At 35.8% G+C, this 27,262-nt stretch overlaps 1 protein-coding gene across 1 annotated transcript; it reads right to left on the bottom strand.

Moving 5' to 3' along the window:
• Positions 1–4,734: 4,734 nt before the first annotated feature.
• On the bottom strand, positions 4,735–26,877 carry LOC104899294 (probable indole-3-pyruvate monooxygenase YUCCA10). The gene is made up of 4 exons (XM_010686458.4): positions 26,200–26,877; positions 23,804–24,037; positions 16,680–16,802; positions 4,735–5,107 (listed from the first exon to the last, which is right to left on the bottom strand). Exons 1-4 carry the CDS (start codon positions 26,821–26,823, stop codon positions 4,943–4,945), a joined length of 1,146 nt encoding a protein of 381 aa, XP_010684760.2. The 5' UTR covers positions 26,824–26,877; the 3' UTR covers positions 4,735–4,942.
• Positions 26,878–27,262: the final 385 nt, after the last annotated feature.

The following is a 27,262-nucleotide window of genomic DNA, read 5'->3' on the forward strand; positions in this document are numbered from 1 at the left end:
TCTGCCAGATTGGGGCATAATCTGCACAGGGCTAATTTGGTAGATTTGCATCAGGTCTCTTGCTAAAGGGGTGAAGGGAAGTCTCAGGCCTATTTTGAAAGGGTACTCATAAAGCACCACCCAGGTGGTGGGGCATGTTTCTGGTGGTTCGCCCGACTCGGCATTTCTAATAACAGTGTTGTCGGGCATATTTCCTAAGTCTAAAAACCTTAGCATGTCTTCCTCTGACATAGTTGACAGTTCATCCTCATTTTCATTCCTCTGTTCTACGACTTTTTCTTTGCCTCTCGATTTTTCCCTGGTTTTTTACGAATGTCCTAATGCTACGTCTACTAGGTGCCATAAGTGCGATTAAGGAAGAGAGGAAAAAAAGTGCGAATAAAAGAAATTGACGAACGGAAAGTAGAAAATTACCTGGTACTACTGATTGTTTTTCCGGCAAGGAGAATAATGAGAGTTATGGAAACTATCTTGCTTAAGGAGAGAGAAGGATTTGGTGGGATGAAATTCTCAACCGCCCACGATATTTTTGCCTTCAAAAATAATCATGACTTTGGGCCAACAGTTAGAATTAAACGGCTATTTAAAAACAAAAACTACCTTTTTCGTTTTGAGACCTTTGGGTTGCCCAATATAACCGCTCAAGTGGATTTTGTTTCCTTCCTTATGTTTTTCCGTAAGATAATTTCTACATTTGTCGTGTGAAATTTTTTCTATGCTTTTTTGATAAAGTGTCTTGATTACATTAAAGATTCTCTGTTTGGTTTGATGATTTCTTAACAATTGTCTCATGGTTTTCATGTTACCCCGATTCAACAATTGGGGGCAAACTGTTATGGCTGAGTTTTTGCAGGATGATATTGACGTGATGACATGATGACATGACGACTGTGACATGAAGACGCGACGAAGAGATACGAGGGTAAAGTCGGTCGAAGTACAAGTAACGGACTGTCTGAAAATGGAAGGAGTACAGCAAGGCATTAAATGAGTCGTGAGATCTGTCGATGAAGAGTAAATTATACAAAGGAACAAAAGAGATTGCAACGTTGGAGTATAATTAGGAAGATCTCCTATAATTAGGCTACCGTTACCATTGTAATAGATTTAGAATTTATTAGTGTATCCATTGGAAAAAAGCCAAAGGAAGAAAAGGCATACAAGAGAGAAAGAAGCATCATTAGATTGGACTACGGAACACTTTTTGTATCAAGAGAAAAGAACGACATAATCTGTAACGATTGTCACTAGCCTATAGCGACAGTCAACGATAGTAGATTGGTGGATCTACATCCACCCACGGTTTTTAACCATCTTCATTGGGTTTTTCCGCATCACCATCTTTGTGTGTTCATCCCCTTTGATCCCCATTGCATCCATTCATTGCATCGTCTTACACATAATCTGGTTGAATCGTCCCAAACTTTAATTCCGTCGTAGAAGACGAATTTTAGCATAAACAATATACATGCATGACTTGTTCATTATGGGGAATTAAAGTACATCGTTTATTGTTTAATTTGTGATAAGCTTCATTTGTTTGTCATCATCAAAAAGGGGGAAATTGTTGAGTCATGTAGTATTTTGATGATTGTAAACAAATGATTATTATCTAACTAACATGTGTGTTTGAGATGTGCATATTACATTAACATGAAAAAGTCATCAAAGGTTGAATATATCACATCATGAAGGTTTTCCAACAAGTGAAGTTACTAAAAGAGTTCTTATAAGGAACACAACTAGAGCGGTTCGTAGGTACATCCTATGAGGAACATTGAATATGAAGTTCTGGAGCAGTTCCTGAGTGGGAGCAGCAATATAATGTTTTAGAGTTGAAACAAGAAGTTCCTGAGCAGGAACTATGAGTGCGAAGTTTCTTAAAGGAACTAGCACACCGATGTTTCAAAGGTGGAGCTATCAACATGAGGTTCTTGAGTTGGAGCAATATGAAGGCAGAAAATATGAGTTTATTTTCTAGGATTCATGTAAGTATGTGGAAATGTGAAAGGTAATGGAACAAAGTCTAAAGGAACTCGTAAGGGCAAAGGAACTCGTGGAACTTAGAGTCAAAAGTATTTAAGAGTCAATAAATCTGATGCATTATTATCTTAAGAAAATTTATTTAGAGTTTTTTCTTAATAAATCTCTACTTGGTTAATTTTTATAAATAATATGCATTAGTTGTTTTAGGATAGTTTTAGTTTTGAAATAAAAGATAAGTTTTAGTTTTAAAATAAAAGATAAGTTTTAAATAAAACAGGTTTAATAAAATATGTTTCTTTAGGAGTCTGATTTTAATTAATTTAATTTTATCTTTTCAGTTTTGGAAATTCAAAAGCCTAGATTTATAATACGTATAATGAGTGTTGTTAAAGAAATTTTCTGTTCTTTCCTCTCTAAGGAACAGACGTGCTAGTCTATAATCTAAGTTAAGAGGAACTAACTATTAAAAGGAACTAGACTTAGGATGGAGCATTACATGGTTCATTTATGTCAGTTGAGTAAATTATGCCTAGATTCTAGGTAACCGTTTTATTTAAGGAAAAATCTGATTTTAAGGAAAATCTTTTTAAGGAAAAGATTATATTTTTCTAAAAGATAAGAAAAACTCTTTTCGATTTTTATGGGAATATTTTAAAGATAATATTTTGGATAAAAGGATTTTATTTGGGTATTAATAATTAAAATGTTTTTAATTAAATCAGATTCAAATTAATGCTTCAAGTGGTTGCTAAAATTAAGGAGCAGTTCTTAATTCTCTCCCACAATTAACAGTGATCATGGAGATCATGGGATGATTATTGAGGAACGTGTTCCTCCGGGTAAGGAACATCATGGGATAATAGTTTAACCACTAACACATGATTAATCCCACGTTCATTCTAAAAGACTACTATAAATATATAAGTTAAATTAAGTTTTAAATTGTCTGACTGGTGTCTTTCCATAGTGTTAGACTTATGTCATTCCATAAGTTTGGCTTAAGGAATAGCATTAGAAAAGAAATATATATTCTATTCGTTGTTTGAGTCAGTTCCAGTGAGTTCCAAGTTCATACGAGTGCCATGTTCCTTTACAGTTATTCAGTTTCTATATACTAGAGTTAAACCAAATTATCAAGCGTCTGTATTTAAGTTTGGAGTTAAAGGGTTTGAGTGAACTCTTGTAATGGGCCTGGAACTTGGCAAAGGGTTTGAGTGAATTCTTGTATCAAGTTCGAGCTAGGAACTTGAGTAAGTTCGATTAGGAACTTGAGTAAGTTCGAGTTAGGAACTTGAGTAAGTTCTTGTTGTGTATGCGTAGACTTAGGGTGAAGTCTATCTAGGGGTGAAGGGTTTGAGTAAAGTTGTGGGAACTCTTGAAAGGCTTAGAGTTAAGCCTAGAGTATAGAGTGGAGATTGTGAGAGAGTTGGAGTTCCGAGTGGAACTTGCGTATGTAATAGGTTGAATCATAGGAAATTTCCTATTATAGTGAAGAGTTTAAATCTTGAGTAGGTCATGGTTTTTCTTCTTGTATTGAGACAATAAGTTTCCACGTAAAAATCTCTCTTGCACTTTCAGTTCCTTATTGCTTATATTTTAAATTCCGCATTATTTGGACAATAAGTTCCACACTACAATTCACCCCCCTCTTGTAGTGTTCCTAGTGAAATAACATATAAGAATGGTAAAGCACCTATGATAGGTGTTGCCTTGAAGGTAACAGTTGAAGAAGAAGAGGATGAGATAGTTATGATGGCTAGGCTTCTTAGAGATCAAAGGAGGAATTTCAGTAGTTCGTACTTGATCAATAAGTAGAGGAAGTCTTATGATCTTATTGTATTGAACGATAAGGTAAGAATTCAAGAAAACTAACCCTTCAAGTGTAGGTTTCTTTAAGTGCAGAGAATTTGGTCACATCATCTATGGCTTCACAAAGTGGAAGGATAAATTATAAAAGAGCAATTATAAGAGAGCGTTCAAGAAGGCTATGGTAGCATCCACGTGAGATGACTAACTCTGGTTTATAGGAATATGAAGATTCACTTAATTTTGAGACTTGCATGACAATTATTATGGATCAAGGAGGAAACAACATGGTGAGGGAACCATGAAGGAAAACAGTACATCAAAGTTATGTCTTAAGGCGAAAAACGATGTACTTAGTGAACACAAATTAAATTTGGAACAAATCCATAAGGACATTCATCATCAATATATATGATAGTAAAATTTACTTAAATATATTGATTCTTTATTAGATGAGTGTCTTAAACTTAGTGAGTCTTGCATAACTAGAAGACGTGATCTGAAACAAAAGAAAAATTAATGTGATATAGCTATTGCTAGTTGTGAAATAAGGGTCAAGTGGTTGAGCTTGAAGTTGCAATTGACAATTGCAAAGTCGAGTTGGAAACACCTAAGTTTTCTTTGCTAGCATAGGATGAGGATACTCTTAGTGATAGCGAAGAAAACTCTATTGATTATTAAGAATGTACCATGTTACTTTTTCTCCTAGTTTCCTCAAACACAAAAATATACGTCTGACAATACCAACCAAAAGATCAATTGTTTAGTATAAAAGAACAATAAACAAAAATAGAACATCTTACTCAAATAAAACATCGTTTATGCATGAAAATTGGTGAAAAATAATATAAATCTCGATTGTATGTGCCAAATAATACGATATGAGTCACTTGTTTTACCTTTATGTTTCCATGTTCAAATACACCTCCAAGTAATCACGTGTACAACAAAAATCACGCATTAAATATTTATTTATTCATGTATAGAATCAATTGTTTATACAATATCATGCAGTATTGTAAGCGTTCTCGAGTGCGACACAAAAGCTCAAGTCAAAAGGCATACAACTTTCAATCCATATGAGCATCGAGCATGTGGAACATTAGTGAAGTCGTCATGAAATAGTTTCTTTTTTGAAAATTTGTAATTTCTAAAGGTTTTCTTTAACGTCATTGGAAATATTTTCAGCATCCATAGCAGCTCCATAGAGTCCCTTTCTTGCAAGACCGACACAGTATAATCCGTTTTTTCCCTTCCAATGGTTAGGAAAGTCAGGCTTTGGCAATCCATCTTCGTTTAGCAAATACTCGTCTCCCTATTTTCAAATCAACAATTCATGATAATATAGATAAATCAATCATCATAATCTTCATTGAAATTTCTACAATTCGACATAATGCATGAGCTAAGGATGATACATGGACAAAAGTGAAATCTCATATAATGTAATAGAAGGAGAAAAATAGAGAGGTATAATCTAGAAGAACCATTTAAAATTTTGGGTTCTGAAGTTAAGGTCGGAAACATCATAATAAAGACATCGTTCATCCAACATATATCCTACCGACTTCCTCTATTATCTAAGTGTTGCAACCTTTTTCACTTTTAAAATATTCATGTATCCATTTTGATCGAAATTTTTATATATGTAACAAAATTAATTATGTAAACTGATGTTGTTTGATTTATATTAATATATATATATATATATATATATATATATATATATATTTCCAAAATTTGGATTTTTCGTTTTTTAGGGTATACATACATAATTAAATATATTGATGATCAAAGTTATACGCTAAAAAGCATGTATGTCAAAATGTTGTATCATTTAAAAAACGAAGTATTAACCAAGATTTTTAAACAGTTTTTCTACGCCAAATTTTCCTTTCTTTGGTTGATTATTCACAATTTATAATCTTGAGTTATTCTTGTCAGTTTTACTTTTTATTATGCATGACGAGTCTAATTTTCTATTTATGTTAAAATAATTGCCACTTCTAATTATTAGTAAACTTTGAATCTTCTTAAAGTAATAAATATGAAATGTTTTGGAAAGGAAAAACTTGAATCTAAAAAAAATTAAATATTTTGTTACGCAATTTTGTACCAAGCGTGTGACACTTGATCTTATTGATATGTCATTATGAAGAAAAAGTTGGCTGAGAGTGAGATCTTCTCAATTATCTAGGTGAGTTTTTACCAAGTTTAGTTTACATGTACTTGTTATTTGGTTATATATGTGTATAAGGAGAAGTGTCAAACTGGATCGGAACCTCGCATAGTTTAGTCTGACCAACCCAGATACACAAGCAAGACTCTTTCAAAGTTGGTGGAAAAGATAAGAGAATTCCACCCCCAAAAGCCTCCAGTAGGGTTTAATCCCACAACCTCAAAGTTGTGAGATACAAACCTTATCACTAGACCATACCGAGTATTATATATATATGGTTGCTATCTGGTTATACTGGTTATACGTATTTGCTATCAATTAATAATATCTGATGTTTGGGCCCAAAATATGGTGAGTTCAATGACACGTGACAAGGCAAAAATATCCTCACCGGGAACTAAGCCTCACATAATTGCCCATAGCCTTGCTAGTCTCAAATTCACTGAAGGGAAGAAAATAGCCTTGTTGGCAATACAAATTGCAGTTTCCATCTGGAAGAACTCTCTATAAATAGGGAACGTATCCCCTTAACTCACGTATCTGATCTAATCTCGACCACTTGAGAACTTCTCTCACTACTCTCTCCCTCCACAAAGTTATTTACTAACTTGAGCGTCGGAGGGGCAGTCCCGGGGAACCCCCCGGGCTAGGTTTCCTTATTTTGTAGGATTATAGCTAATCAGACGAGGCCTGTCCAAAATGGACGAGGGCACAACTCGAGACGACTCCCCAAATATCTTATTCAAGTTTTTTACCCGAAATAGTTGGCGTCATCTGTGGGGTCCGTCAAACAAAAGGTCACAACTACCTGAGTGTGCTCACATCGTTCATATAAGATCGGACTTGACCGCTCTATCAAGTCAGCCATCATGCAAAAATGTAGTTCGAAGAGGCCCTCTCATGAAGGCCTTCGAAAACTCATGGAGGTTATTCATTTCCAACGTGGTTCAAAAAGGTGCTCTCATACAACCTTCGAACACCCGTGGATGTCCACTCTGAATATAGTTGTCAACGATCCTTTCATCAAGGCCTTCGAATGATCATCTATGTCCACCCTCAACATAGTTCGTAGAGGTCCTCATACATGCTTCGAACATTCATAAACGTTTGAGATAGCCCCCCTCGAGTCGAGTAAGGATCTCCGATATGACAGCTCCTCGACCCCCAAGCCATCAACTCCTCACTAAGCTCAAGAACCATGTATTCATCTTATTTCAAGAATATATTCTAAGTACAAAAGCCCTTCCAACAAGTCAATTAGACTCTCCTCGAAATCTTGGGTTTATTAGCTCGAGCGAGGTACAAGATACCCCTCGAGGTAAATGGAGCTCACCAGGCTCTGAAGGCCTCGAGCGAGGTCCAAGACGCCCCTCGAGGTACATGGGGCACACCAGGCCCTGAACGCCTCGAGCGATGTCAAAGATGCCCCTCGAGTTTTAAGGGGCTCACCATGCCCTAAACACCTCGAGCGAGGTCCAAGATGCCCCTTGAGGTACACGGGGCTCACAAGACCCTGAACACCTCGACCGAGGTCAAAAGATGTCCCTCGAGGTACACAGGACTCACCAAACCCTTAACACCTCGAGCGAGGTCAAAAGACGCCCTCGAGGTACACGAGGCTCACCAGACCTTGAACACCTCGAGCGAGGTCAAAAGACGCCCCTCGAGGAACACAGGGCTCAAAGGTCCCTGAACACCTCGAGCAAGGTCCAAGTTGCCCCTCGAGGTACACAGGACCCACCAAGCCCTGAACACCTCGAGTGAGGTCAAAAAAACACCCCTCAAGGTACACGGGGTTCACCAGACCCCAAAAAGACCTACACTTATACACTTCAACTAGATCGAGTAAAGGACACTCCAAAGTCACCGCAACTACTAGAGTCGACGAGCGTCAAGTGCTACGACGTCACGACACCCCTCGAGATACATGGGGCTTATTGACCCTTGAGACATCTCGAGCGAGGTCCAAAACAGCCCTCGAGATACATGAGGCTCATTAACCCCTGAGACATATTTAGCAAGGTCCCAAAATGGCCCTCGAGATACATGGGGATCATTAACCCCTCATACATCTCGAGCGAGGTCCAAAATGGCCCTCAAGATACATGGGGCTCATTAGCCCCCGAGACATCTCGAGCGAGGTCCAAAACAGCCTTCGAGATACATGGGGCTCATTGGCCCCTAAGACATCTTGAGCGAGGTCCAAAACGGCCCTCGAGATACATGCATGGGGCTCATTGGGCCCTGAGAGATCTCGAGCGAGGTCCAAAACGCCCCTCGAGATACATAGGGCTCATTGACCCCTCATACATCTCGAGCGAGGTCCAAAATAGCCCTCGAGATACATGGGATCATTAGCCCCCGAGACATCTCGAGCGAGGTCCAAAACAGCCTTCGAGATACATGGGGCTCATTGGCCCCTAAGACATCTCGAGTGAGGTCCAAAACGGCCCTCGAGATACATGCATGGGGCTCATTGATTGGGCCCTGAGACATCTCGAGTGAGGTCAAAAACGCCCCTCGAGATACATGGGGCTCATTATCCCCTGCGATATCTCCAAAGTGGTCCAAAATGCCCCTCGAGATACATGGGACTCAGTGGCCCTTGAGACGTCTGGAACGAGGTCCATGACGTCCATCGAGCTCTTGAGGCTCATCAACCCCCAATTCATCTCAAGAAGGTACCATTCCTTGAGATCCTTGGCCTCACCGGCCTCCTACTCCCCTCAAGGAGGTCCCATATGCCTCACTTGACAAAGTCATCTCGAGGAGGTTCCATGTATGTCTCTCGAGCTCTTATGGCTCACTAGCCCCCAATGCATCTCAAGAAGGTACCATGAATATCTACCGACGAACTCACCTCAAGCAGGTCCCATCCTTGACAAAGTCATCTCGAGGAGGTTCCATGTATGTCCCTCAAGCTCTTAGGGCTCACCAGCCCCCAATATATGTCAAGAAGGTACCATAAATCTCTACCGACGAAGTCATCTTGAGTAGGTTTCATGTACCTCCCTCAATCTCTTGGGCTCATTAGCCCCCGGTTCAGCTTCGAATATGTAATTTGCACCCCTCAACCTCTTGAAAGAGTAATTACGGCTAACACTCAATGTGAATAAAAGTCTCATTAAGAGTTATGCGTGGGGCTAATTTGATGAAGGGGGTCATACAAGCGGGGTCATGGACTCCCCCCGAGTTATACATAGTTCCGACTCGGCTCTTCCTATTGCAATAATACTCATGATCAGCTTGCTCAACAAGCGATACGATTTCATGCTCTAACTTCATTTCAATCTCTACTTATCTTCTGGGAGGGAATGCATAACTAGGGAGAAAAAAGGAAGGGTTGCGCAAGAAGGGTTGCGCTTTCTTCAAAACGCAGCCCTTCTTTATTGTAATCGCGATTTTGCCCGGATGGGTTATAACAAAGGAAGCAATTACATTATGCTAAACGAGCTAAGTGCCTCGACCCACTCCCAAACGTCCATACTTCGACCTCCTTGAAGGTGTGTGTTCGTCTACGGCCTTCGAACTTTGTGCCAAAAACACTAAGTGCTCAATATTTTGAAATGCTTTAGCCAAAAAACAAAAGATGTTCGAGTACTCAGCTAACCAAATCATCGATCAAGACTTTGAGTAACCCGCTGGAGCCATTCACTTATCTCTCCTGCTCGAGTACTCACATCTCTCTCCTACTCGAGCAAGAGTTGAACCTCACTCTCGTGCTTGAGCACTCAACTCTCTCTCAAAAAGATAAGTGAAAAGTCAACTTTTATTTTGCTGCTAGGCTTGTTGCCCTCGTAACAAAAAGCACGAAATTAAAACAAAGCTCCATACAGCCACATACAAGTTACAAAAAAATACAAGTCCATCGAACTGCTGACATTTAGCATAGGTCTTCCTCGAACATATGATTTCGGCGCGGCGACGGCACACGAGCACTGACTCTATTGCATTCTTCCAGCATGGGTTGGGTCCTAGAGTCCTCTCTCTCTTGGATAGTGAGAAAAGGAAGCTATTCAAGTACTCACTTGGTTCTTGTTCGCTGAAACGCCTGGTTCATGGTCGAGCTCGCTTGGTTCATGTTTTACCGCTAGTCATGTTATGATCGACGAGCCTCGGCTCGGCGAATGAAGCAACGGTGCTTCGAAGTGTTATAAGGAATGTTCGACGCAAAGCATCTCACTAGTTAAAGTGCCTCGAAGCCGCTCATTGACCCACCCTCAACCTCGATGGACCTTCATCAATCCCAGCTTGTATCTTTAAGGGATGGCCATCGAGCTTGTTAGAGGTAGAGATACAGGACCATGGTCTTTACTCAAAAAACGGCACAATCCCACCATTCATCGAGTAAGATGTAGCTCGGAGAGATTATAAATTGTCTCCTCGACCACTCTCCGCCCGAAGACGCAACCGTTACACCATCCTTCGAGTACCCTATAGCTCGAGCATCACCGCATCACTTAAGCATTTTGAGCCTCCCCGACCGCACTCGCTGCCTCCCTCGAGCTTAATTATTTTTGTCGAAGAAGGTATGCTTGTGTTTCGATCGAAGTGATAAAATGTGTGTATAAGAAAAAGCTTTTCGAATGACCTGCATCTAGAAGAGGTCATGTCGTGGAAAATATTTTTACGAAGACTTTGACTTGTTTGAAAACTGGCGCCTAAGAACAATAGGCTCGAGTAACATTCGTGGTCCACTCACGTAAACTAATGAATTCATGGAGTACAAGTCAACCTCATTTTTGGTACTTGGTTGCTAATAAAGCGAAGCGCACAGGAATATAAAAGTCAACTCCCATTTGGTATTATCTTACATTATTAAGTGTATTACTCTCCTAATACCAAGGGAGGCAAATTCGAATAGAGCATTATAAATCATGTACTAAGTCCACCAATTCCAAGTTATTTTCTGATAAAATAATCTATATAATTCCGCTCAACATACGATCTTCAAAGGGTCTTCTATCGTATATTGAACGTGAAGATAATGTTTCAGCCCTAAATGGCGAGTTCAATAACACGTAAGGGCAAAAATATCCTCACCAGGAACTAAGCCTCCTATAGTAGCTCATAGCCTTGCTAGGCTCAAATTCACTAAAGGAACGAAAATACCCCTGTTGGCAATACAAAATTTCGGTTAATATGTGTGGGAAAGTATCCCCTTAACTCAGATATCTGATTTAATCTCGACCGCTTGAGAACTTCTCTCACTACTTTCTCCCTCCACAAAGTTATTTACTGACTTGAGCATCGAAGGGGCATTCCCGAGACACCCTTGGGGTAAGTTTCCTTATGTTGCATGATTATAGTTGACCAAACGAGGCATGCCCGAAATGGATGGGGACACAGGTCGAGAACGACTCCCCAAATTCATGTTTTTTACCCGAAACATCTCATATATTCAAAAAAGAATATCTCATATAAGTTTGTGCATCTATTTGCTATCAGTTTATGTATACTTCATATCAATCTCTACATATTTGTTGTTAGTTTAATTATAAACTGATATACGATATGTATAAATTAATATATAACAAATATGTTCTCAAGTACTTTGTTGTTTTATTAGTTTACCCATTTCTTCAGGCGTAATTTGCGATGTAATAATTTGAACCTTAACATCTCTAACTATCAATAAGCAATAAATACAAAAACATGATATTTTGACAATGTGCATTAAGATGAATCTAATAAGATTCCACGTGACTAGATTTTTCTTTTATTAAGTACATATCACAAGAGATAAGCCACGTGTAAATAGTGTTAAAGTCAGAATGAGTCACCTAATTAAAAAAAGAGGAAGTATGTATAAAATAATAAAAATACGTCAAACAACAGATGATAGGCTAGTGGTGTTGTTCTCACCTTTAATCCTAGAGGTCCTGGGCTAGAGTCTCATCCCTTACTAGAGGGATCCCAATACTTACAAGGGACTCTAATTACCTTACTAAAAAAAAAATAACAAATACGGATGAACTTATAAATTGATAATATGTTTTAAATTATAATAGATACGTATAAACTAATAACAAAAACACATACTTCCTCCGTTTCTTAATAAGTGCAACATAGAGAAAGTGGGGGAATATCAAGGAATGTAGAGAGACAAAAGTTGGGACCACAATAAAGTGGAATAATTCAAGTGATGAAACAAAACAAATTGTGGTCCCCTCTTGCTTTTTGATGACATATTTGTAATAATATTGAACTTATTTTACCATTTTGAGCTTGGTTGCACTTATTGTTACTGTTCCAAATAAGGGAAATGTTGCACTTATTAAGAAACGGATGTAGTATAAACTAAAATACTTCCTCCATTTTCTTTTAGATGTTACACTTTCTATTTTATGAAGTTTTAAATTAGATGTTACACTTTTGTTTTGGGTAATAACTTCTCGCTATCTCTCTCCTATCAAATGTTCACATGAGACCCTTTTGTTTTTCATTCTCTCTATCTCTCTCCTCTCCAAAATTTACTTAGGAGTTCGTGATTTGAAAAATGTAACATCTAATAAAAAACGGAGGAAGTAGTAGAAAGTCACTTCAATCATTAAAATAACTTACTCAGGGATGACGCGTTTTTGTCATTTACATGGTCCATCTACGAACCAGAGCTTTAAAACTCATTATAACCAACTAATGAGAAAAGGTGGGAACTAAAATTTTAATTTAGGCTCGACTCTTTGACTAAAAAATCTAGTGAATAAATTGTGAAGCATTTTAAGAAGGAATGAATCCCTTTATAAGCATCCAGACATTAACATACCTGATTCTAAGGCTCATTGGAGAGTTGCTCGAATTATTCGTAATGGGGCTTGGTACTTGGACTCCATTATTTCTTTGCTTCCTCATGACATTGCTCGTTCCATAAAAGCTATTCCCCTCCCCAAACTTGCCGAGATTAAGGATGGACTAAGATGGATCTTCTCTAAGGATGGCCACTTTGATATTAAATCTGCTTATCATTGTACTAACCATAGAGTGCATTCCAATTGGTCCATTCCGAATCTTTGGTCCAAACTTTGGAAAATTAATACCCCTTTTAAATACAAGATGTTGTTATGGAATGTTGTGCATGGAATTCTCCCCACTGCCGAAAACTTACAAGTTAAAATCCATCATTTTAATCCCCAATGCCAATCCTGTTTTAGTGGTCAAATTGAATCTCATATTCATCTCTTCAGAAATTGTTTTCATGCTAGCATCCTCTGGAAACGCATTTTTCAATTTTTTAACTTAGCCAAACAAGTGGATGTAGCAAGCTTTTTCAATAGCAACTGGAATGATTGGATTATGCTTAATTTTTCACAACCGAAAGGTTGGCTTGAGATCTTTGTTATTGCTATATGGCATATTTGGAAGAACAGGAACAGAGCGGTTTTTGATGGAGCAATGATAAGATCTTCTACCCAATATAACCAGTTTCTTATTGACCATTTGCATAACAATGATGCCTTCCTTAAACAGAACATTACAAAGCCAAGGGTAAGTCAAGCTATTGTTTGGAGGCCTCCAGTTCATGGATACTTGAAGCTAAACACGGATGGCGCTTGGAAGACAAGTAACAAGGCAAGTGGGGGTGGCGTGATAAGAAGAACAGATGGGTCCTGGTTCATGGGATTCTCAATCAAGTTTGATGTTATTAATCCTGCAGCAGCTGAGTTAGCAACGATTAGAGAGGGCTTGACTATGGCTAAGGATCACAACATCAGTAGGTTAGAGGTGGAAACTGATGCTCAAGCGCTAAAGATTATGATGGATAGAGCAGAGAAGGTCCCTCACCACCAGCTCAGTGCGATTATTTGCGACATAGTCAAGCTGATAAAAACTAACTGGGTTGTTGTTTTTCTTCATGCAAAGAGGGACGCTAACATGGTTGCCCATAAGTTAGCCAGATTTGGGATGGAAATGGAGATGGATAAAGTCACTCACACTGCTCCACCGCAATGCGTTTTACAGGAATATATGCAAGAGTTGGTAAACCCAATGGGCTAGCCTCAAGCAGCTTCCACTTTTGTTGTTCCCTAAACTCTTATCATTTGGTTAATTTTGGTTATCTACTTTCCAGTTTAGGTTTAGGTTTTGTTGAAATGTTGTTTTGTAAGATGACGTTTTATTAATATATATAATCGCTAGTTTGTGTTAAAAAAAAAAGATAGTATGCGGGGATAAACTATATTTGTTTACCTGACAAATAAACATTTGGATTTTACATATATATACTTCCAACTATTTTTTAAAAAACTTCCTAGTTTTAGTTTCAATTCATTCTTTAAAGATATTCTTACTTATAATTAAACTTATTTTACCATTTTATTCTACTTTCGTACTACATTACTCGACTTATGAGCATAATTTTACACTATCTAGCAACCACATTTTCTTATCTATTTAAATAAATAAAAAAAGACTTACTTTCTTACACTCTCTCTTCTCCTTACCTTGGTTTATGTTGCTACAACAAATTTGTGTACATATCTTAAGTGTATTATAGTTTAACTCTCTAAAAAATAAAATAAAAATAAAATTTTGAGGAATCCTAGTCTAGATTAAGTAGTACTTATCACTTATATATTATACTCTAAATATGTTAAATGTTTCTATACGTATAAGAATATTTATTTTTTAAGGTAAGATGAAGTCCCTTGCAAAAAAGGGGAAAACTTGGGGATCCTTCTTTATAAGGGGTGATACTCAATCCCAAAATTTTTAGGATCGGAAATGATGTCAACACCACTAGACTATCACATATTGTTCTATGGCCTTGTTTGGTTGGATATAGGAAGTCATACTTCCTAGGAAGTTATTTTTTCCATGTATTTGAAATTCCTAGGAAGTGTAAAATTGTGTTTGGTTGATAATGGGAAATAGAACTTCCCATGGGAAGTTCTACTTACCAAGGGGGACCTAGGTAAGTAACTTCCTCCATTTTGGAGAAAGTAGAACTTCCTAGGAAGTGCAAATTCCCATGATTTTGCCAACCAAACAACTTCATATACTTCTACTTCCTAAAAATTTGCACTTCTCATGATTTATTTTGTCAACCAAACAAGGCCTATATGTATAAGAATATATTCGCCGCAATTAGGGCTTGTATACATTAATGGGTTACTATATCATTATATTGTAGACAATATGACACTGCTGTCTGACCAAATCACACAAAAAAATCTACTTTGCCATATCATGTTCTTAAAATTTGTGCTTGCCCAAACTGTCAATCCCAATCGATATGGTACATCTTTTTATTATCTAATTTAATTACCTAAGGAATCGTCCAAGGTCAAATTAAGTCCACATTTCGGATGACTCAATTTCATAAATTATATGATTTATACAGATTTTTATGTACTTTTCACTAGTGGAAAAAAATACAAGGGTTGCGGTTAGCCCAAAAACAGCAGCCCTTTTAGTGAATGGTTGCGGTTAGCCGAAAATCGCAGCCCTATATGTTATAAAGGGTAGCCGTTTTTGGGCTAACTGCAATCCATTATGGGCTTTCTCTTTATAATCTTGAAAGGAATTGCACGGGCTTTAAAAAATATTGAGCGGGTAGTAGGTTTTCTCACAAACACAATCTCACATCAACCACCCTCCTTCTCCCTTCTCTCTTCTCTCTCACCCTCTTCCCTTCTCCTTTCTCCCTTCTCTCTCACCCTTCTCCCTTCTCTCTTTTCTCTTACGCCAACAAATCACAACAATCGCGGCAACGAGCAGTGACGCAACACCCTTCTCTCTCACACCAACAGACCACAACAACACAACAACAGCGGCAACTAGCAGCGATGTAAAATTATCGACAACCAGCAGTGATGCAACAACAGTAACACCACACAGCCACTCCTCATGCGCACCAACAACGAACACCATCACACCACTCGACGTCTCGTATCGTCGCCTTTGTCGTCGGTGCATCCAAATCTAGGGTTTGGTCGAGCTTTAGTTTCTCTCGTCAATTTGGCGTGTTAAGTCTCGTCGACATAAATTGTGCTTGCCTCTACCACTTTCTTCGAAATAGCTCGATACATCACTGTAAATTTCTCTCCGAAGTAAATCTTTTTCTAGTTCAAGTTCAACTTTGTCTTCGATTAGATGTATCGGGCTTAAGTATTGCGTATTTTGTGACTCCGAAGAAGATTCTGAGAATTTATGTTAGGTAGCAGTTGCTCTCAATCTTTTGTTTTTCTTGAAATTATGTTGTATTGTAGGTTTTTAATGGTGATGATTAGATTTAATTATGATTATCATTAGATACTTGCTAATTAGGTGTTAGGCATTTAGCATTTACGTAGCTTTTCAATATTACCAGTTTATGTTGTAAATAGGGTCAAAAGGGCTGCGATTATATTCAAAACCGCGACCCATAGTACAAAGAAGGGTTGTGGTTTAGGCCGAAACCACAATCCTTCCATATTGGAATGGCTACGATTTTGGGCCTAAACCGCATTCCTTGATAGTGAAAGGTTGCGATCAAAAACTGCAGTCCTTCATTTTTGCCGAAGGGCTGCTACGACAAGGATTGCGTGCCAAAAACACAACCCTTAAGGTTGTTTTGACCACAACCCTTGTATTTTATTCCACTAGTGTGCAATAGTGAAATAAATCAATTCAAGCATCTCTTGGCCTGGTTTTCGAATATGCGTTCACTAGAGACATTTTTAAGGGGTGGAATTGGACGAAATTTACAAGAATGGGGTTAATTATTTACCTGAAGCCATTGAGATGTGGACCTTTGGAAGCCAGTGGCAAAAATAATGGCGTCAAAAGCATAAGACTTCCCATCGTGGAACAACACATCATTGCCTGTGATGCTTGTGATTGCCGGCAAGACCTGCAGTGTGTCGTAACGTAACAAAGATATGATATAAGTAACACATCAACTATAATAATCAGGATTCAGGTATGGGTCATGTGTTCTCAAGGAATTTTTTATATTTATCGTTGTATCATGCTCCTTCCATTTCAATAGTTTTTACTCGTAATTGTTTGATTTTCATGCTCGTCAATGCATAACTTTTAATTATTAATATCTTTAATTATCAATAATAAAGTAAAAGTAGATATTTGGAAAATATACATTGTGATAGTGAGACATGTGCATCAAGGCGACTCAAAACCTTAAGATTACATGATATCTTCAATTACTGGATTTGGATCATCTTACGATTCAAGGTTGCTCAAGCCAAGCAAAAGTTAGGATAGATTTAGGAGTATTTCCTAAATCTATCTATCTAGTAGTATTTATTTAGAGATAAATATTTATTAGTATTATATTTAGTTTATGATATATTTTCCTCGTTCTACTTAAGTTAGGTTTTATATGATATACTATAAATATCCCCTTTGGGTTAATAAAGATTGATGCCCCATTTGGAGATGCTTTCTTGTCGCTACCTTAGAAGATGGACGTCTGAAGCATGGAGAACATGGCGTGTGTTTGTTAACGCCTAAGTTCTATTTGGCCTCTTTTATTTGCTTAAGTATGCTTAATAATATTTTGCAATAAGGCTTAGAGGAGTTAGTAGCTTCCTTATGATGATTGTTTGTTTTGTGTGTTATTAGAAGAGTTTTAAGCTCATCTTTTGCTCATTATTTGTTGCACATAACAGCTCCTTGATGATGCATTTATTAGAGGGCTCGAATTAAGGAGATTGCGTAACTCCTAAACCGTTACAATATGGAAGATTTTTCCTAGAGTTTTGCTTGTAGTCTTTTCATGATGTTATTGCTCTCATTCACTATATACAGAGATCTAATAGTAATAATAAATCATATTTGAGTGATTATAAAAATACCTTGGGTTTCTAGTTTATGCTTTGAATGTGTCTCTAGTATTAAGCTACCTTATAACTTTGAGTGAGTCTTGAGTGATAATCCTAGGAGAGATTGAGTAAGTCTCATCCCTGGCCTATAATATTAGAACATCAAATGTGTTCTTGTGTTTTGGCAACTATCCTTGTTTCGTGAGTTTTTGACTGATCTAATGAGTAATCTTGGTTCCTTGAGTTTAGATTCATGATCCAACAATATGGAGGGTGTATTTAGACTTATATGATCTGTTATCAGAGCTTGGGCATGGAGATCTTGAAGAAAAATCGAGTTTTGGAAAAGAAACAAAACTGTCAAAAATACATCTAGTTTTTCAATCGACTTTGAAGGGTGATATCTCAGCCTTCAGAACCGGTTGATTATTTTTTTATTTTGCATATAACTTTTTGTCTAGAATACGCAAAAATATTTTCAGATTTTTATGAATGTTTTAGCTATTAAACTAGGCCCCGTTTTCGCAACTGCGCCACAAGAAGCAAATCCATCATAGAGAACTTCAAATGAAGATTTCTCGTTCATCCGGAAAGATTTTCGAGAGTTTCTTTTTTTAATTCTGCTTGAAATTTCCTGAATTTCCATAAAATTTAAGCCTCTGAGAGTATGAAGGCTATACAGTTTCATTTTGTTGTTCAAAGTTACGACAATTTTACCCCTTGTAATTGTAATAGTCTAGCAAAATAGTGGAAAAACATGGCTGATGGGGGTCTTACTAGGATGTTACATGTTATTACACAAAAAATAGAGAGCTTAGCTTGGAGAGAAATCAGTAGAGAATGAGGAGTATAAAACGGACAAAACAAAAGATGGGATGTTATGGCCGACTTTGCAAGTAACTAGAAACCTGAATTTTCTGAAGAATGATGACACTTCCATTTGTAGGCAATCTGAAGATATTCGATCTACTTTTCATGAGATAAAAGAAGCGGTTAAAACATGTCAACACCTAATTCTCAATTCTTCTCCTAAAACAAAATCACACATGAACGTGGGGATGATTCTGATTTTGTAGAGCATCATATGGAAGAGAATTTATTGTTGATCAAAGCCAAGAAACAACTAAAAAAAGGATATTAAGGAAAATTTTGTTGTTCCTTCTTTGAGGAAAGATGTTGGTGCGGAATCACGCAATGACTCTACTATTTGGAACTTACAAAAGATGGTATTTGTGAAACATTTAGATACCATTTTGAACCCCCTCCAAACTGGTTAAATCATACTTATAGGGTTGATGAGAGCATTGTTGATCATGACCATGATCACAAAGTTTAGGTTCAAGATGAGGTTCCAATAACTTCTTTTGATATATGTTTGGGTTTCGTGATGCAGCATACACTATTTGATAAGTATCTCATTTATTTTGATAAGTTTGTGCTTTTCAGAATCGGCCGAATTCGAGGTCGAATTCTTTTCAAAAAAATAAAGAATGATACATGCGCGTCAAAGTGATTCAACACATTAAGATCAGCCGATCTTTTCAATTACTGGATTTGGATCATCTTACAATTCCAGATTGCTCAAGCCCAAGTTTGTCACTTATTTTACATGGGAGTATGATTATATTAACGCCTATTCGAATATGATTTCTTGTCACTACCTTAGAAGATGGACTTTTGAAGCATGGAGAAGATGGTGTGTGTGTCCGTTAAAACCTAAGTTCTATTTGGGCCTCCTTTATTTTCTTAAATGTACTTAATAAAATTTTGTAATAAGGCTCAGTAGTAGCTTCCTCATGATGGTAGTTTGTTTTGTGTGTCATTAGGAGAGTTTTAAGCTCAACTTTTGCTCATCATTTGCTACACATAACAAGCTCCTTGATGATGCATTTATTAGAGGGCTTAACTTTAGGAGATTGTGTAGCTCCTAAACCGTTACAATATGGACGGTTTTCGCTTGGATTTTGCTTGTAGTCTTTTCATTATCTTGCTCCTCTAATTCAATATATATAGAGATCTAATAGTAATAAGAAATCAGATTTGAGTGATTATAAAAATAAACCTTGTGTTTCTAGTTTATGCTTTGAGTGTGTCTCGAGTGTTAAGCTATCCTTATTACTTTGAGTGAGTTTTGAATGATAAGCCTAGGAGAGATTGAGTGAATCTTATATCTGGCCTAGAACCTCAAAACATTGAATGTATTCTTGTGTTTCGCCAACTATCCTTGTTTCTTGAGTTTTCGATTGATCTAGTGAATATTCTTGGTTCCTTGGGTTTAGATTCATCATCCAACACTTTGAAGGGTGTATTTAAACTTACATCACAGTGAGAGAATCTAACAAGATCTTACATAAATATATTTTCCTTAACTATAAATCACCAAAGATAAATTAAGTAGAGTTGGTAAATAGTGTAAAAGTCAAACCGTTGCAAGAAAAAAGAAACTGAGGAATTAATTTGTTTTGATAGAATTTAGATCAATTAACATTCAAAGTTTGTCCTTGAATATTATTTATGTCTTATAAAAAGAAACGGAAAAAGTATAAATTATAAAGAAATTAAGCGAGTACAAGGAAAGTTTGGCGTAGATTATTCGAATTTTCAGATATATAACTAGAATATTTCTTACAGTATATATTTTATTATTTTTTGATGTTGCCAACTTTTGAGGGATTTTTTTAAGAAAATCAGAGCACATAATTTTAACGGTTTTGATATATGAAGTTCTATGGTCTAATAATAAGTATTATATAAATTTTCTAAAATATTATTAATGAAGAATGTACCATGAAAAAATCATGCGTCGCTCAGTATGTTAATCTTTATTATTGCTTAATTTTTTGTTTTTACTCTCTTATATGCATCTCTTTTATAATCTTTCTACTTTTTATATAAAAAATCATAAGAATAATCCAAACTATACACTTTATCCATAAAAATTCCGACTATGAGTTGTTCCATAGTAATCCTAAAAATAGGGGATAATATTAGTGTGCACCAGACCAAAAGCATGTATCATTTATGAACAATCCGTTATATCATGCAAAAGCCCCACTATATCATTCAGAAACATACTACATCGTGTACAAATTACATCATTTCTAAGCAATCCACTATATCATTTAGAAACCCACTATATCATGAGTGAACTCACTATATTATTCAAAAACATATTACATCATGCAGAAACTACATTTTTGAACAATCCGTTATACCATTTAGGCTCTCATTATATCATGCAAAAACTCACTATATCATTCAAACACTCACTATATCATGCAGGCAGGGCCGGCCAATGGCCTGTGCAAACAGACCACCAACACAGGGCCCCAAAATCTTGAGGGCCTAATTCCTAAATTGTAGCCCAGCTTTAAAAAAAAAAAATTCCGTTTCATCCTCTTTCTTCATCGTTCAATCTCGCGTGCAAACTGCAAACCCAAACCACGTTCTTCTAACTTCCCCTAAATTCTCTTCCCTATTTTCAGAAATTTGTTATCTTTTAAAAATCTTTTGAATTCTTAATATTTCTATTTCTCTTAATAACTTCCCAAATTCTCTCACTCATTCTTTATCAACCGTTGCAAAAAATATGAAAATATCAATTCAGATTTGGGGAGGAAGAGGAAGTTGTGAAGATTCTGAAGATTCTCGGCGTTGTGGTGTTGTGAAGATTATGAGAAATTGTGAATATTATGAGACAAAAGAAGTTGTGAAGGCTGTGGGAGAAGACTTTTGGGTTCAGTCGACTGCCTGTGGGTGTTGATTGAGCTTTAACAATGGTAGAATTTATGAAGGCCAGTGGTTGCTTCTTCATTTAAGGTTTCTTAAAGTCTATAACTTTTTCCTTGAAAAGCATATGTGCAATTAAATTTATTATTTTTTAGGTGAATTAATTCTACTTGGTTTAGGAAAAATTATATTATAATCACAATCTGTTTTTGTGAATTGTTGATGTTTTTGTTCATTATCCTAGATCGAGGTTTTCCTTGTCGTGTCTATAGAAAAGTTGTTTCTTGAAAAGTTTTGTTATTTAGTGAGGTTTTCCACAAACTTTGTTATTTATCGTGTCTATAACTTTTTCCTTGAAAAGCTGTAACAATGGTAGAAATTGTTGGAGACTCATGTCTCATAGATTGAGGTTTTGTTCATTCTTGATTGATTTACGAAGTAAAATCCTTTTGATTCATAATGTTGATTGTTTTATACTTAAAATATTAAGTAAAATCCTCTTGATTCAGTATCCAAGTTTGCTAAAATATTAACTCAATTAGGTATTAGAAGAATGCATTTGCAAGAGATTCATAATGTTGATTTTACTTCATTCATTATTCTAATTTCTAACAATTCATTCGTTGACCATGATAATTGGAGGTTGTGAACATGAAACGATTTTGATTATGAGGTGCTAAATGTATAATTAATTAAAGTGGTTTAAGTTTTCGTGGATTCAATTTGTAAGAATATAATGGTATTTTGATAATTTTTTAATACATATTTTTTTTTATTATGAAAATTTTATTTTTCTAAATATAAGGGGCCCAATTTTTAAGATTAGAACAGGGCCTCTAAAATGTTTAAGACGGCCCTGCATGCAGGAACTACATATTTCTATATGTTAAAGCACATGTCGTGATATATTATTACTTATTGTGTTGTATTATGAAAGATCATTTCAATTGTGCTAACATAATCCGTTGAAAACATTTTTTTAAGAAACCCATGTGAATAGTATATATATATATATATATATATATATATATATATATAATAATATATATATATATTAAAAAATATATATTATAATATATATATATATATATATATATATATATATATATATATATATATATATATATATATATAAGTGAAGGAGGAGGTGTGGTGTCCCCCTATTAATTGACTACATTATCCATACTTTTCTAATTACATCAATTTTGTTTAAATTTTTAAAATAATAATGGATAATCAATCAATTAAAATACTTGCCATTTTAAAAAACTACAATTAGAATAACTTTAAATTTTAGGTTAAAAAAGGAAAGACTACAAAAACTGACAATGAAAACAAAGATAAGATATTCATTTAAGAATATCAAAATCTTCTATCAAAAGGAAGAATTGCCAAAAAAAAAATCAACAATATACTTCCATAACATTAAATATAGAGGACAATAAGATCAGATCAATAACCTATCTGAACTTATTTTTGTTGAAAGTAACTTATAATAAGTAGAGAAAAACATAGCCTTTATTGAAAAAACTGTCAAATTAAACAATTATAATAAGTTATTGTTGCATGTATTTTTGTGCTTAGAAATTAAACTAGCTCATCAACGTTATGAAATATAACAATGAAAAAATTATCGTCGTAAGCATCGCGTGCTTAGAAAGCTAGTATATTATATAAGGGAAGGAGGGAGCTACGGTGTCCTCCAATAAATTTACTTAATTACCCCTTAGTAAATCAACTACTCTACCAAAAAAAAAAGATGAAAGAAAATTAAACTTAAATATAGCATAAAAAAAATTAACAAAAAAAATTATATCAATCAAATATTTTGATCAATTAATGCACAATCAAGTAGTAAATCAAAAAGGAAAATACAATTAATGAACAAAGTAAAATGTAAAACAAAATACTTTGTTGATAAAAATATGAGAAATCCATAATAAATCCGCGTAACATTCTTTTATCGCTCATCAGTTTTACTTTTAAAAATCTTAAAGAAAGTATAAATAAAATAAATAATAAAAGGCAGGTTAGGTTAAGTGATGTAGACTTAATCAAGAAAATTAGCTAGCCTAAAAAACATGTCTAATGTTCAAATTTTACCTGTATTTATGTCCAAATAAGTTATAAATTATGTTCTAAAAAAGTGAGGCACGCATCGCGTGCATAAATTTCTAGTATATTGGAGGTCATGTGATAGAAGAGAGATAAAGAGAAAATATTACCAAATAAAGAAACGTATCAATTAATATGAAATTTTCAAATAACAAAAACATTGCAATTAAAAAAAAAAAGTAGGTTAACATCTAGTTGTACTTAAAATCAATTGTATGTAAAATACCTGTATTTCACCCGTTTTAATTTTTGAATAGGTGCCAACGTCGATAACGGGGTATTTACCAAAAGCAACTTTCAAGTAAAAGGGACCTTCATGCGGCCTAGTCAATCCGTATTTGGTGACGTCGCCATATACAAGTTTGCTGAGCATCACCATCAAGTTGTCCACAAAGTACAGCGGCAAATGCTTTAGAAGATAGAGTCCTAGGCTCACAATTCCTCTTGACAATATGTGAATCTGCGGAAAAATATACAGAAGTCTACCCTTATCAGTCTCAACTCTCAAGTCTCAAGATAATAAGCCATATGAAGTTTTGGGTCATTTTTTTGACACTATTCATCAACCAAGTTTATTAACCTATTTCGCATTTTATAAGAAAAAAAATAATTATGTGGGATCTTATTATATTCCTCTCAATTAAGGGTGTTAATGAGCTTGAGTGGCTCGCAAACTACCCGAACTCGGCTCGATCAAAATTCGACTCGAGAGGGCTTGACTCGAGTTCAAGATGATCTCAAAACGTTAACGAACCGAGCTTGAGCCCATAAGTTCGGCTCGAAAGTTCTTGAGCAAGTTCGAAAATACTTTAGATAGGTTTTAGGTAAAATAGTAATGTCACACATAAATAGAGAAAATAAACAACCTTATTTTTATAGAAAAAATCAATAGAAAAACCTTAATGAACCGAGCCTGAGCCTCCATAAGTCTGTATTTGGTTTTGTTAAACATCGCCCCAAAACTACTTAAAATCCAAGTTCATTTTTATATACCATTTTACCCTTCCTCTTTCCCACACCACCCACCAGCCCGACCATCACCTGCCACCCCTGGCACAACCCACCATCATCTACCTCCCCAACCACCACCACCTTCGCCTCATCGTCACCACCATTGAAGGCAGTCGAATTTTTTCTGACCATGAACGAACGTCCCACCTCGACGTTCCACCCATGGCCCGAACGTCCAGGCCAGACGTTTGCCCACGGTCGAAAAAAATTTCAACGACTTTCATTGGTGGGGAGGATGAGACGAAGGTGGTAGTGGTTGGAGACATTGAGTACGCGGTGAACCCAGTTGTGTGCGACGAAGGAAGTGGAGGTGAGGGTGGTGGAGTGATGTGGCTGGTGGTGGTACGCATGTAGTGATGAAGAAGGAAAGAGGGGGGTGGGGGGAGGGTAGAGGATGCTGGTGGGTGGTTGTGGCAATGGGGTGGTGTTGGAGTGAGGTGACTGATAGTGGTGGTGGGGGTGGTGGTTTAGGGAAAAAGAAATAAAACATTAAAGATGTAATTTCAACTTTTTTTTTTTTTTTTGAGTGATTTTAAGTAATTTTTAGGATGAGGAATAGAAGTTAAGAAAGAAATGGAGGTGTACTACTTGAGAATTACTGACAACTAAAGATTCTCCACTTGACGTTCATTCTTGAACACAAAGAAAAAAATAAAATAATTTTTTTTTCAAAACGCTTCATTACCCACCCCAAATCCCCAACCAACTAGTGGTGGTGGCATGAAAAAGATATTATGACTGTTGTATATGGCTATTATATTTAAGTTTGACCAACTATTGCACATTCGTCAATCGTTCTTTAGTTATATAGTTAATTAGTTGAGGGTCAACAACTTTCCTAAAAAAATAAGTAAATTAAGAAAAAATCTTCAAAGGCAAATTCTTGTATGAGAAAAAAGATATAACCCATAAATCACTGTGTTTTCAATGAAAAACTCCATTTGGCTTAATTTTACTAGCAACATAATTGATTAAAGATAGTAGAGTTATATACAATAAACTAGTGCTGAATAATAATAATAATAAAAAGAATACATTTGAATAAACGTCTATATTAGATTTATTGCACAAAAATCTAGCTTTCTACCTCCGTTCTTTTTTAGTTGCAACGTTTGACAAATTGCACTATTCATGTTCTCTTATTTGACCATATTTATTGATTTATATGTTAAACAAAATATAGTCATGTGGGGTCTTGTTTGATTCATTTCAATGTAAGCTTTCATAATATCAAATTTTTATAATTTTTACTTACATACAATTAGAGATAAAACGATTTGAAATTGTACATTGGCAAGCGTGAAAGTCAAAACGTTGCAACTAAATAAAAACAGAGGTAGTATTATCAAGCACCATAGTTTTACCATGCAGCCATAAGCCATTTCACACAAGAATTACTAATCCTCAACTATTTTTTTTTTTTCTTTTAGGTAAGATGAATATTCATTATAAATGGGGAATTTCAGGATGTCATTAAAATCACTAATAGTCAATTAACAACTACTTAAAACATTGTAAATCATTAATTATGATTTGACAAATAAAAAATTAAAAGAACAAGAAATATTCCATGGAAGATAATCAAGATTAGATTAATAATTAACTACTTACTGGGCTTCTAACAGCAATGGAGGTTTTAGCACCATGATTTGCAAGATCAAGAGAAATCTCATAGCCAGAATTACCAGCTCCAATAACCAACACACTTTTGTCTTCATAGTCTTTACCAGACTTAAATTCTGTAGAGTGCATAATTTTCCCTTGAAAGCTACTCAACCCTTCAATTTCAGGACAGAAAGGATCACTTGTCTCACCCGTTGCCACCACCAAAAACCTTCCAAAAAACTCTTCTTCTTCGAGTTCCTCTTCCCCATTCGGCACTTTCGCAGCCATAACACGCCATTTCTTCGTACTTTCGTCGAATCTCGCACTCTCGACACGGCGTTGGTACAAAGGACTGATGCCAAAATGAGCCACATAGTTGTCCAAATATTGTAAGAAGTCATTTTTGGGGACGTATTTTGGGCAAGTGGTGGGTATTTTCATGTGAGGAAGCTCACAGTATTGCTTTGGTAAGTGAAGGTGAAGGCGATCATATGCCTTTTTCTTCCATAGAGAAGCAAAGCAATCTTCTCTTTCTAGTAAAATATATGATATTGAGTGTTGCGTTAGACAGGCGGCAGTAGCAAGCCCTGACGGCCCTGCCCCAACGATTATAACAGTTGATTCTCCCATCTTTCTATGCAATGAATTTCACACTAGGAGGTGGAGTTAGGGATATATAAAGGAGTTTGGTAATAAGAGAATACTTCTCCGTTTTAAAATAGTTGCACATTTGCTTTTTTACCTTTATCAAGTCGCTTTCTTAAATGTTAATATCTCTAGTTACGTATAAGTAAAAAATTTAAAAAGTTGATATTTGAACTCATTGTATTCTGACGAATTTAACAAGATTCAATTTGACTGAGTTTTTCCTATATAATAGTGAGAAAAAATTTGTCAAAGTTGGTTCATGAATAGTGACTAAATTCTAAATGGTGTAACTATTTTTAAACAGAGGAAGTATATATATGTAAGTATACATACTTCCTCCGTTCTATTTTTAATGAAACATTTGCTTTTTTACGCAACCCAACACGTTTCTTTAATTATTAATATCTTTCATTGTACACAT

The sequence above is a fragment of the Beta vulgaris genome, chromosome 7, assembly GCF_026745355.1.
Source record: "Beta vulgaris subsp. vulgaris cultivar EL10 chromosome 7, EL10.2, whole genome shotgun sequence".
NCBI classification, from domain to species: Eukaryota; Viridiplantae; Streptophyta; class Magnoliopsida; order Caryophyllales; family Amaranthaceae; genus Beta; species Beta vulgaris.

What these genes read in the sequence shown, in the direction of transcription:
- LOC104899294 (XM_010686458.4), bottom strand. Translation starts at nt 26,823, where the DNA reads ATGGGAGAATCAACTGTTATAATCGTTGGGGCAGGGCCGTCAGGGCTT. An exon ending in TTAAAACGGGTGAAATACAG is followed by an intron (nt 16,803 to 23,803) that starts GTATTTTACATA and finishes GACACACTGCAG; the next exon opens with GTCTTGCCGGCAATCACAAG. An exon ending in CCACATCTCAATGGCTTCAG is followed by an intron (nt 5,108 to 16,679) that starts GTAAATAATTAA and finishes ATTTGAAAATAG; the next exon opens with GGAGACGAGTATTTGCTAAA.